General features: G+C 47.9%; 1 protein-coding gene across 2 annotated transcripts in view; it reads left to right on the forward strand.

The window, feature by feature from the left end:
• The window catches only part of Adam12 (ADAM metallopeptidase domain 12), a 332872-nt gene that overhangs the window by 280438 nt on the left and 39502 nt on the right, over window positions 1–12932 (forward strand). For both annotated transcript variants that reach the window (XM_074078072.1, XM_074078071.1), the window contains one exon: window positions 2107–2302. In XM_074078072.1, coding sequence (XP_073934173.1) covers window positions 2107–2302 — 196 coding nt within the window. The remainder of the gene's footprint in view (window positions 1–2106; window positions 2303–12932) is intronic.

Consider the following 12932-nt stretch of genomic DNA (forward strand, 5'->3'; position numbering starts at 1 on the left):
GCAGATCAATTTCCCAGTGCTTGTCCTGCGAAAACTCTCATTCCTTTTCCCATGCACTAGTATTATCTATTTTTATTGCTTTCTAGTGAAATGCACATTTACTTGCTATTCATCTTGGTAAATTATTTATTTATGGGCTGAAAACTTAACAGGACAAAAAGCTTGAGCTCAACATTAATGATCCATTTATGCCATGGGTTGCACAGGGGGTCCTATCACCAGGACTAGAAAAATGGGAGGAGAACCAGATCCCAACCCCTGTCACTTAGCCTCACACCTCGTCTACCTCCCTGATGCCAAGAACATCTGCCAAGAAACCATACAGGTTGTTCCAGGATGGTTCAGATAAGCATCTTGATTTTAACGTCCTTCCAACAGAAGATGCTGGGCCCACCCGGCACAATCAAGAGTAGCACTTTTATGCTTTTGCCATTATTGCCACTGTGACCACATTTGCTTTGGCAGTCCATTGTTTATCTCATAACAGAGCTGATCTGTGACAAAGTAGAACCCTGAGCTTTGGCTTGAGTTTTATTTCTTATAACTGAAGCACTTGGTCTTGGCTTACAGAAGACTCCCTTTAGCTGTCCCCTGGCACAGGTGATTTAGAAGTGCATCGTAACATTTTATGTTCTGTGCTAAAATATCCTCTGTTCCCCTCCTGATGGTCATTAACTTCTGGAAATGTCGTAAGAAGGTGGCAACTCCTGGCACCCAGCTACTGCTGATGGAAGGTGCCTGAAAGTAGCTGAGGGGAGGAGGGAGAAGGCTGAGCTTACCCAGAAGAGACTCAAAATGATCACAGGAGGCAGGAGAAGGAGGAGCATGTGGCAATGCCAGGGGGTGAGCCATTTTAATGACTTTTTTTTTTACCTTTTTTTTATTGTTTTATTATTCATATGTGCATACAAAGCTTGGGTCATTTTTCCGCCCTGCCCCCACCCCCTCCCTTACCACCCACTCCACCCCCTCCCTCTCCCCCCCCCAATACCCAGCAGAAACTATTTTGCCCTTATCTCTAATTTTGTTGAAGAGAGAGTATAAGCAATAATAGGAAGGAACAAGGGTTTTTGCTGGTTGAGATAAGGATAGCTATACAGGGCATTGACTCACATTGATTTCCTGTGTGTGTGTGTTACCTTCTAGGTTAATTCTTTTTGATCTAACCTTTTCTCTAGTTCCTGGTCCCCTTCTCCTATTGGCCTCAGTTGCTTTTAAGGTATCTGCTTTAGTTTCTCTGTGTCTAGCAATAAAGGAAATGCAAATTAAAAGCACACTAAGATTCCACCTCACCCCTGTTAGAACAGCCATCATCAGCAACACCATGAACAACAGGTGTTGGCGAGGATGCGGGGAAAAAGGAACCCTCTTACACTGCTGGTGGGAATGTAAACTAGTACAACCATTTTAATGACTTTTAAACAATTCCTTCCAAATCCCAGACCTTCTAGAAGGGAGCAGGGATTTTTTTTCTCACTGCCTTTGAGAAGTGTGCAGGGATCCAAACCCACAATGTGGAGGCCCCTGGCTTATAGCCTCAAACAAGCCACTCTGAGCCTGAATTTCTTCAACCACAAAAAGATGAAGCGGTGGTCAGAGGACACCTAACATCCCTCACCACCCCTGTGTTTTACCTCTTCTCTAACTTTTCCCCACAGAGATCTACAGAGGTTTGTAGTTCTGTAGTTTGATGACAAATTAACGTTGCTGTTGACTTGTGCCCTTGGAATTATTTTTGTTAATTTGCCCACAAATGCAAACTGGGAGTACAAATGTCAACTTAAAACATGTGACAGTACTGGCAACCAGAGAAGAATCAACCTGCCTGGTGGCCTGAGATGACAGGTGATAGCCAGCAACATGTTCGCTCATCTAGAAACCCTAACACTGCTTGCAAGCCCAAAATGGCTGCCCATCCCGTTACAGAAGAAAGGTGAATGCCAGAACAAGACCGTTTAATAAGTTCTCTATGCTGTAAAAGGGGCTTACCTTAAAATTCTCACCATTTCTGAAGGGTGCATGGAGGTGGCCTTGCTCTGCTCCACCTCTGGAGAGCCACTTTCCCTTACCTGAGTGCTCATGCCCTAAGCCACCCTGTCATTCCAGCTGAAGCCTGCAGGAACTGCGTGCAGGAGCTCCAGCAACTCCTGTGACCTCCCAGAGTTCTGCACAGGAGCCAGTCCCCAGTGCCCAGCCAACGTGTACTTGCACGACGGCCACCGGTGCCAGGGAGTGGATGGCTACTGCTACAACGGCATCTGCCAGACCCACGAACAGCAGTGTGTCACACTCTGGGGACCAGGTATGTGGCTACCACTTGCTCGAGGCTGGGCAGAAATCCTTGCTCCTGGATCATACCACCCACAAAGCATCCATTCTGTCCAGTGCGGGATGACTGGCTACCCGGCAGAGGCAGAAGCATGGAGCAGGCAACAGTGCAGCTTCCTGGAGCCTGAGGAGTTCAATGCAGCCCAACAAGAGAGGCAGGAATGACACTAGGTGCTCCATGGGTGGCAGGGAGGAGTTGGCCAGGACTTGGCATGTACAGGGTTGAGTGGACAGGTAGAACTTCCTGCCACCACTCAGACTGTGGGGATGTCTCTTATGCACAAATAAGGGCCCCAATCAAGGGCTGAGGATCCTAGAGAGAGATGACACTGCAGCTTGGGGAGGGGTAGAGAGAACAAAGGCTGGTCCCAGAGAAGTTCCCAGATCCAACTTGATGCAAGAGTAAGTCTATGACCCCCAAAGAACAGGCAATGGTGAGCCAACTCTTAGACAAGAAAGCCTATAGCATGTAAGAAACAGTGGATGCGAGGGATGTTAGGTGTCCTCTGACCACCGCCTCATCTTTTTGTGGTTGAAGAAATTCAGGCTCAAAGTGGCTTGTTTGAGGCTACAAGCTGGTGGTCGGGGGAGATGAGACAGCTGTATGATGGCGTGGAATGCCATTTGCTAGGACAGGTTTGGTGTGTATTCTAGAAAAAGAACCCAGGTGGGAAGGCAGCCAGGATGTAACTCCCATGGTGACTGAATCAAACAAGAAGACATCTATTCTTTGCATCCCAAGGGACAGTGCTCTTAGTTGGGCACTTGGCCCACTTGGCCTTTCTGACCCTCCAGTCCTTGAGGTATGGTCAATGACTTTAGCATTACAGAGGGTAAAGCTAAAACTCTAAGACAAGAAGTCCGCTTCCCAAGGAAACACAGCTGGAATTTGAACTCTGTCACTGGCCCAACCACCAGGTGTAACCCCCCATAGAGCACAGTCACCCCAAAGAGCAAGTGAGGTCTTGGTCTAAAGTCCTACAAAAAGGCTCTCAAAGTAAGCAGAGGTTCAGAGGCAAAATGGAGCAGAATCTGTACCCTACATTTACCTCTCTACCACTGCTCCAGTCTAGGGTCAGAAATCCAGGGCCTCGCCACCCCAGGAACCATTTGGGATTTGATCCCTGCCTCCAGCAACCAGGATTCTGGATGAGAATTCTCTGGGGAGTGCTCTTTAAGAGGGTCTTGTGGTTCTCTCTCTTTCCCTTACAGCTTGGCCAAGGCCTTGCTTGAGGCTGAAAGGTGACCTGGCCAGACCCCAGCATCAGCCAGGCTACTATGATCAGCTAGACTCAGACCCAGGGTCAAGTGACCTCAGGGAAATCTGAGCCAGGCTTTTCAGTAAGGGTCTGGTTTCAGAAATAACAGGGGAATAAACTAGAGCAGAAAATGATGACTAGAAGTAGAAGGCCGGCCTTAAATGTCACGTGGAAGCAGAGGCCAAGCATGGAGAATGTCTCTGGAAGCTGTGTCCTGGCGTGGAGCCCATTGCCTTGCCAACCACAAATGCCCCTCTGCACTTAGAGCTTCCTGAGGTAGAAGACAGTAACCTGAATGCAGTGAACCACAATTGCGATATGCAGGTGGCACGAGGAAGCCCGGGGTCCCAGGCCTCCTTGCTACCACTAAGTGCTCAAGGTAGAGTCGGGACACCCTTGTTACAAGACAAGCACTGCGAAGGCACTCACTGCACACACATCACATGGCCACAAGGGGTCTGAATGGTTTAGCAACCTCAGACAACTTTCAGCCAACAAGATCACTTTGGGACAGCAGCTACTGCTGCAGACCAGGTCCTTGTGGCTTCAAATATTCCTAGTGGCCGTCCCCTCCCAGCCCTTCTGCAGAGTCAGTAAGCTCTCTTCTAGAGGGACAGGGGTCCTTCTGATGCTATCAGGGAGCATCCTGCTGCCAGAATACGCTGACACTGAAAACTGAGGCTGAAAGAGCCTCTACTGCCCCACTGTGCTGAGAAGGCTGGCATGCTCTCCAACGTGAGGTCAAAAAGAACTCCACGGTGCTCTCTGAACCGCTGTGCAACGTAACTCAGCCTGCCTTGTGTTCTTGATTGATGGTGACCTACGCTGATATTTATTATCTTATCAGACTAGTCCTTCCTAAGCTGCCTGAAAAGAGAGAGCAAGAGACAGGAGGGGAAGGAGGGAGGGAAGGAGGGAAAGAAAAGACTCACAGATTGGCTTTTCAAAACAAGAGGTCATGAAGAAAGTTCCCCCTTGACCTCTCATCTTTGTTGACAAGGGTGAGGCCAGAGGCCTGGCTGCTCAGGAAGCTGTGTCCCCTTCCTGAGGAGGGTGCTTCCCTGGAAACCCCGCTTCGATCTTCTCTCTTGATCTCATCTCTCACCCTGTCACTGATCACTGGGGAGGCCTTGACCTGGGCATGGCAGAATTGGCCAGGAGTAATTCATTGCAGGTAATGCTAAGCAAATCACAGAGACAAGGTTTGGGAACCAGGTTTGGGGAGCTACCTCACACTTGTGACTCCCTATGTCTCAGAGTGCCCCTGGCAGCCCCTTCTCAGCTCAAATTACCAGCAAACTTCCTTGGGAGAGCAGAGAACATGGAAAGCCACCACCAGCTGTGGCCCTGTGCACCATCAGCTCTTGGAATGGGCCTTTAACCCCCACTTACAAATTCAATGGGACCCTCTCTCTCTGTATTAGTGGGGCTGCCTAGTCTCCAAGGTGAAGGGCACTCTGAGAGTTTCCTATGGCTGCTGTGACAGTTCTGGAGGTCAGACATCCTCAAAGCCAGGTGTTGGCAGGTCCACTTGCTTCTAGAGGCTCCTGAGGAAAAATCTGTCTTCCTGCCTTTTCCAGCTTTCAGAAGCTACCTGCATTCCTTGGCTCATGGCTCCTCCTTCATTTTCAAGGCCATCTGTATAGCAGCTTTCAATCTCTGTGTCTCTCCAACCTCTGCTTCTGTAGTCACATTTCTTTCCCTGACTCTGAGCCTCCTGCCTCCCTCTTAGAAGGACGCTGGTGATTATACTGGGCCTGCCTGGGTGAGCCAAGATAATCTCCTATCTTTAACTTAATTGTATCTGTAAAGTCCTTTTTGCCATTAAGGTAATGTACTCACAGGTTCTAGATTAGACCGTGGACCTTTTTTATTTTGAGGGGGGACTGGCACTGAGCAGACCACTAACGAATAGGACCACCTTCAGTACAGTGCTCAGCCTTGTTGTGCCTTAGCTGAAAAGTGGATCTAGTAGTCTACCTACCTCAAGGGTATTTTGTTACCCTCTTTGTAACCCATAATCTACTGTCTGTAGTATATTGTACATGGGACTGTTCCTGATACAGAGCGCCTAGCAAATCGAAACTCTAGAAATAAAATGCAGCTGGACTTGCAGAAAGCTCCTGGACCAGTGAACAAGACATTCAAGTCCTTGGGGCTTTTTAAAAGGTCTGTGAGAAGATGGCAGGCAAGAGATGGTGAGGCAGAGAGGAGAAGGCTCAGGTTGGTGGGAAGAGAAGAGCACCAACTGGGAGGCCTCATGACTGAGGCTGCCCTGGAGTAGCCACCTGCCAGGGCAGGAAGAGGAAGGGGGCTTCCAGCATCCAGCATGGGATGGATAAGGTGCAAGACACAGTGGGACCAGCTGAGGGAAGTACAGGTAACTCTGTTTATGTAGGCTTGGGCTGTGACTGGAAGTGTGGAGGTCCTCTCATCTGTCACCCATTCTCTCATTTGCTAAATATTTACTGACATCCTGCTGGGTGAAAGATGCTGACTCAAGAGCCCAGTCCTGCCAAAAGAACACACTTCCCTCAGTCCCTGCACTCTCGCACAGACCTGCAGTGGAGTCAGGATGTGACTCCATCAGTGTCCTTTGGGAAGCACTGATCCTGGGCAAATGTAGCCCTGGGGGCAGAGGTGACTTCCTCAGCCAGGCCTCCGGCCAGCCAGATGTCCTGGGGATTGAAAGAGTTGGAATGCTTTGTTACAGTGGTTGGTTTGAATTAGCTTTTCTTGAGTCAGGAAGGAAGACATTGTCCAGACTGCATTTGCAGTATTTCATCTCCCCACCCAGCAGCAAGGGCCCCAGGTCTGGACCATGTTCGAATAGGGTCATGGGAGGCCTTTAGGAAAGCATGGTCACTCAGAACTCTAGGACTCACTGCATCCTTGCCTTGATGGCGATGCCACTTGTACCCCAGTGACCTGGCCCACTTGTTGAGTCACCCAGGATTCTCCAGTTCCTTTCAGGATGTCCGTTACTCATGCTCCAGAGCTGGCTACCCCAGTGCTGGCCGGATGAAGCCCTTCCTTCCAGCTAACTATTCCCTTTGGAAATGGGCTTTTCTCAACTCAGCATTAAATTTCAATAATGGATTCCTGCTTCCAAATCTTTCTACAAATGAAACAACAGAAAATTCAAAACATATGCCTGTAACTCCTAACTGGCAAGGCGATATGCTTTCAGATACCTTTTGGGGTTTTTTGTTCATTTATTTGTTTTTCTAATTATTATTGATGTTGATAATCTTCCTGTTGGCTTCCCAGCCAACAGGATTTTTTCCTCTCACTGATTTTCTCCCACAGATCTTTCATCTCAAGATTTTTCTATGTTGGGCTGCAGGGGTGGCTCGAGTAGTAGAGTGCCTGTCTAGTAAGCATGAGGCCCTGAGTTCAAAACCCCCAATATCATAGAAAAAAAAGACTTTGTATGTTGGTGTCTGAGACATAAATGTTATCTGGATTCAAACAGTGTAACTTTGGCTTAGCTCTCCTCCAGTTCAGTCTTAATATCCACAAGGATTTTCTGTTGATGTGATATGACCTTTAGTCTTGATGAAATGCAACTGGCTATTTTTCTTCAGGCAGCAAATTTTTCCAGTGTTTTTCAGAACCACTGGCACAGAGGCTGAGAACATTACGATGTTACTTGGCAATTAATCTCACAAATAGTGCATGATAACTACATGTAAAGGCACACATAATTTGCCATGGGGAAGCTTGAAACATACTAGTGTTATCTATTTTTATCACTCACCAGAACCTAGAGGCATTTGATTTACACAGTGTGAGCCGGCCAGACAATTTTTATGGGCTGGTAATATTCAGTGTTTATCGGCAAAGCTGGTTTAAATGAACTTGGCTTAGCAAAATCCACCTGGGGCCCTGCATTTACTAATCACCTATAAGGCTGGTGGTTACAGATGGGAAGAAAAGATATTTTTGCCAAGAGGCATATTGTTTAGGGATCCAGGAAGTACTCCTATCGTCCCAGCATATAAGATGGAAATGGTAATATTGGGTCATTTGCTGCTGAACACAAAAGCCAATTTGGAGATGGGAGACAGGAAGAACAAGCCAGCCTCCAATTGTTTGTGCAAATGTCTTTGTGGATATTGGTGACAGGAGTTAGGGAGCTGAGTGACGGGGGAGGGAGGAGCTGGTTTGACTGAACTGGAGAAGTACATTTGCATAATAGAATCATTTTAAGTAAAAGCTTAGAATGAGTAAACTGTGGGCTTCCTCAGAGAGGCCATCATCTCTCTTTCAAAAGACAAAATGACATTGGGAACTTACAAACTACAATTACAAATGTAAGTTACATCGCTCTGAAGATAAATCTGGTAATTAAAGTTCATCACTTCCAACATAATTATAAAATGCAGGGTGATATCAAAATTCCCTCTGAAAGGCTAAATTTTATCTCTTGATAATGGCAAAACATTTGAGTGTCCCATTATTAAGAACTCAGAGGCTTTAAATTGATGTACTGTAGAAGCGATAAGAAAACTGCTGCCCTTCTTTCCAAGAGACAGACAGGACGTCTCTGGATGCCCTGAAGGAAGACCAGCATCCTTAAGTGCAGCAGCTTTGCAGCCACATCTCTGCCTTTGCAATGTCTTCCAAGTGGACAGAGTCATTTACACTTTTCAGCTATTGACCATTCTGTCTGTAAGATAAACACCAGCTGGCTGCCAACACCCCACAACCAAGAGAAGCATTTTGCAGGCCTTCTCCACCCATCCTAATGGGGACTGGACGGGTCCAGAGAGCTCAGCAAGTTGTCTCTGAGCTGGCACCTTACTGTCCCCTTGCTTGGTGGTGTTTTCCTTTATGCCCAAGCACCATCTGCCTAACAGGGTAGACTGAGGCTAATTTCAGACCTCCTATGTGTAAAGTCTCTTTCTTTAATTAAACTCTGAGGAAATGGGGATTTCTCGTTCCTGGAAGGAAAGTGTCTGTCTTTTTATGACCTCACGTAAGGTGACACAGTCACACTTCTCTCAGTGTCAGCAAATCAGTGAAAAAGCAAAGTTGCAGAGAGCCAGAGAAATACGCTCATCTCCTGCAGAGTCCAGACAGCCTCTTCCAGGAGGCGTTGGAGGCAGGAGGACACAGTCACTGGGTCATGCTGGTGAGCTCTAGCTGGGAGCTCGCTGGCCCCAAGAGGTGGCCTAGGTCCCTGCATGGCACGATCCTACAGCCTAAGCTAGGAGATTGGGACAGCAGTGGTATGTTGTAAGCTGAACCAAGTCTCAACTCATTGTGACATTTGCAAGTTTGGTTCATTTTAGACACCTTGGCCTTTAAATCTCCATGTTTCTCTTGGGGGCTTCTGGAAATGCCAGCGTAGGAAACACCAGCCGAATGGAAGAGAACCAGCATTGCACACAGGGCTCTGCCAAGTCCTTCTCCCACCTCCCTGTCCCCCTCACCACCCAGTGAAAACCACAGAATCTGCAGGGGTTGGTAAACCTCGCCAGTTCCGACATGCTTGAGGGTGGAGAAAGCAAAGAACCCTGTCCAGCAAGGTCATGAGTTACCATGGCTGTATCTTTCCTTTCATCCTCCAGAGACAGGAATGCAGGAAAGGAAATGATAGGGGGCCAGGGTGCAATTCTGGTCAGAGACAGATGTAACTCTATCCTGTCAACGAAATCATGACCTGACTTTCATCCAGATTTCCAGATTGGTTTTTTGGGTTGGTTGTTTGTTTGTCACACCACAGTGAGCCAGGTCATTGCTGTGTCCCATTGATACCAATGTCTTGGCCATACATAGGTCAACAGTGGGACCTGCTGGCTCCTGCTCCCTCACAGATTAGGTGAAGGCTCAAATATGTATGTCTTGGAAAGAGACCATTATCATTTTCCTGGGGGACAGAAAGTTAACCTTTAGAAATCTGCATTGTTCAAGCCACTAGACAAATTAACCCCAGAGCAGAGGGAATTTGTTACTTAGGAACTGACTTCTCTCTCAAAAGTATCCAAGTCATCTTATTTGGGATTTTTCATTTCTTTTCCAGAATAGAGAGAGATGCAACGAGAGGGTCATAGACCTGCACTGCCTTTCCCCAGCACCTCCCTGCTCTGAGGGAAATGCTCAGACTCAAGGGAGGGTGTCCCCCACTATAATTCAATGCCTGAGATGGAGAGAGCAGCTGGTGTTGTGTTTCAGCCTGTCCAGTTCTTTGAAAGGGATTTGGTGGAGATGGAGTCAAGTCCAGGAACAGGTGGATTACAGGCATGCCTTGGTGTCCTGAAGAGGAAGGAATAGCAGAGAAGAGGGAGACAGCACAGGATCCTGGCTGATCATGGATCAGCTTTAAATCCATGAGTCAAGCCCAAGCTTGCACCTGTGATCTCTAAGATGCTGAAACTGAGCCTTAGTGTTCAAATCTGGGAAATGGGGCATGTAGACCTTGCTAGTGGTCACAAGAATGAAAGCTATCACATGGTGTACCCAGTCTCCTACCTAGTAGTGGGGGTGAGCGACAGATGGCTTATGAGTGATCTAAAATGCAACAGTCATGAAAAGCGTGTTAGGTTTACTAAGGACGAGAAGAGGAAATGACAGGGGAGATGATCTTTATTCCCTGTGGAATAAAGAGGAGTCAACTCCGGTGTCTTTACTGAAGGTCCCCTGTGGTCTTTTTCTAAATTTCACTTGGTGTCTACTAAGTTATAGCAAGTTCTGGAAGCCCAGCCAGGAGCCAGCAGGAAGGGCACCCAGAACAAGCCAGGACATGGAGCCTGAAGGAGGCTCCAGTGTTGGGAGCAGCAAGGAAGAGACGGTGCAGGGAAGTCCCTGAGCTAAGGTTTCAGTTTTGGTTTGCTACATTTGCTGATGTCCTCAGAGTCCTCAACAGATACCATCCTGTGAAGCATGTGTAGGATGGGGGTGTCTTTTTTTTTTTTTTTTTTGCAGTTCTGGGATTTGAACTCAGGGCCTACATCTTGAGTCACTCCACCAGTTCTATTTTTGTGATGGGTTTTTTTGAGATAGGGTCTTGTGACTATTTGCCTGGGCTGGCTTCAAACATCGATCCTCCTGATCTCTGCCTCCTGAGTAGCTAGGATTACAGGCGTGAGCCACCAGTGCCCAGCAAGTGTGTCTTTCTTCCTCCTCGTGCCCCAGGGTGTCGTTCATTCACAGTTTTCACTGAGGCCTGTCTCTCTCATGGGTTCCAGAAGAGAAATCCCTTTATAATAGTAAGGTGACTAAATCTGTGCGATATCCAAATAGCATTGTGTTCAGTGGCACAGTGGCACCAGCTCTGCCCGCCCTGTCCCAGGAGCTTGGTGTCCACTAGAACCTTCTGGCACTCCATTGTCCTGGTCACTTGAAGTAGGGAAAAAATAAATGAAGCCTCCTCCTGCCTCATTTTATCAGCTGTTCAGCGGGTGGCAGCACACGTCACTGAATCTAGAGTCCTTTGGGCTATGGGATGGGATTTATTGTCTTTCTACCCCTAAAACCAGCCCAGGGCATCAGGGAAAGGCCACCATAACCAGGCCCGGGGAGCAGGAGGGACAGCTCAGCTTCCCTCAGACAATCCTGCCCTGGACAGCTATATATATAACCTCTTAGCTCCTGGGTTTGTGTGTGAGATGGAATGAGACCTTCCTTGTAAGATCTCTGGCAGTCCTAAGGGGTGCCTCTTTTGTAGTAGGTTTTCCCTGAGCAGGCTGCCTTAAAAAACAATAGCCCTTAAGCCTGGTGCAGTGGTACAGGCCTATAATTCTAGTTACTAAGGAGGTGAAGATCAGGAGGATCATGGTTCAAGGCCAGCCCAGGCAAAAAGTTAGTGAGACCCCCCATCTCAACAAATAAGTTGAGCATGGTGGTACGTGCCTGTCATCTCAGCTATGTGGGAGGCGTAGGAAGGAGGATTGTGGTCCAGGCCAGCCCTGGGGAAAAGGTGAGATCCTGTCCAAGAAATAACAAAAGCAGCAACAGCAACAGAAAAAGACGGGCATGGCTCAGATGGCAGAGCACCTGTCTAGCAAATACAAGGCCCTGAGTTCAAACTCTGGTACCACCAAAAAAGAAAAAACAGTCCAGGACCCCTTTATTCTGCCTTTGTCCTTCATAGCACTACCCGCCACTTGACTTCAGAAGAATATATTCATTTGTTTGTTTTCTCTTTCTCATTGCAATTTTCAAGCAAGCTGTTTTGCGCAATTGGGTAACTGGCAGATCATTAAGTGCTGAATAAATCCATGTGCATGGTTAAAGTCCCAACTGAATGAAAGGAGGGAAGGAGGCAGAGAGGGAGGAAGGAAGAAAGGAAGGAGGGAGGGAGGGAAGAAGGGAGGGAGGAGGAAGGAAGAAAGGGAGAAGTGAGGGAGGGAGGAAGGAGTGAGGCAAGGAGGAAGGGAGGGAGGAAGGAAGAAAAGAAGGAAGGGGGCAGGGAGGAAGGAAGAAAAGAAGGAAGAAGGAAGGGAGGAAGGAAGAAAAGAAGGAAGAAGGAAGGGAGGAAGGAAGAAAAGAAGGAAGAAGGAAGGGAGGAAGGAAGAAAAGGAAGGAGGGAGGGAGGGAGGAAGGGAAGGAGGGAGGAAGGGAGGAAGGAAGGAAGAGGGAAGAGAGGGAGGGAGGGAGGGAAGAAGAGAAAGAAACAAGGATGGATTGTTGGAAGGGAGCAGAACTGACAGGCAAGCCACAAATACACAGGGTCCCTGCAAAGTCACAAACAGCGGCTGCATTGCTCCTATTCCATGTGCCAGTGTTTCCAAGCTGCATGGATCATTTGGATCCAGCACTTTGATCAGAGGTACCACCAAATAGGATTAATTTAAGTACAAAGTGCAGGTTCTATACCAATATCACTCTCCCAGCCCCTCACTCTCCAACAGACAGGTGAAAAGGAATTAGAGGGCAGAACTCAGAAGAATCATGTCCGTTCTAGGCCGCTGAGGGTGTCACAGGTACAACAGTGAGCAAAGACAATGTGAGTCAGTAGAAGAGAAGGAAGGTGACACTGGCGAGCGAAAGACCTTATCTTTTCCACCACAGGCAATTGTATGGAGGTGGGGCTAGTGCCCCTCGGAAGGGAATTTGAGAAGGCCTGTCTAAAGCAGTTGTTAATGGGAAAGTGACAGTGTGACTGGTGGTCGGGCACACTGCCCACCCTCCTTGGGGTGAGAGTAGGAGATGGTGGTTGTGTCTGCTTTTGCTTTTGAATGACATGATCCTGTCAGCTAGTAGCTGCTGAGAGGAATCAGGCACAAGCTAGAGACAGGGGGGTGTTTAGGAAGGAGGAGGGAAACGCTGCCTGTCGTCTGATTGGAATCTAAGACTGGGTCTCACTGTAGAAGGCAAATGGAGGCTCCCTGGAGTTGG

The sequence above is a fragment of the Castor canadensis genome, chromosome 7 (assembly GCF_047511655.1).
Source record: "Castor canadensis chromosome 7, mCasCan1.hap1v2, whole genome shotgun sequence".
NCBI lineage: Eukaryota > Metazoa > Chordata > Mammalia > Rodentia > Castoridae > Castor > Castor canadensis.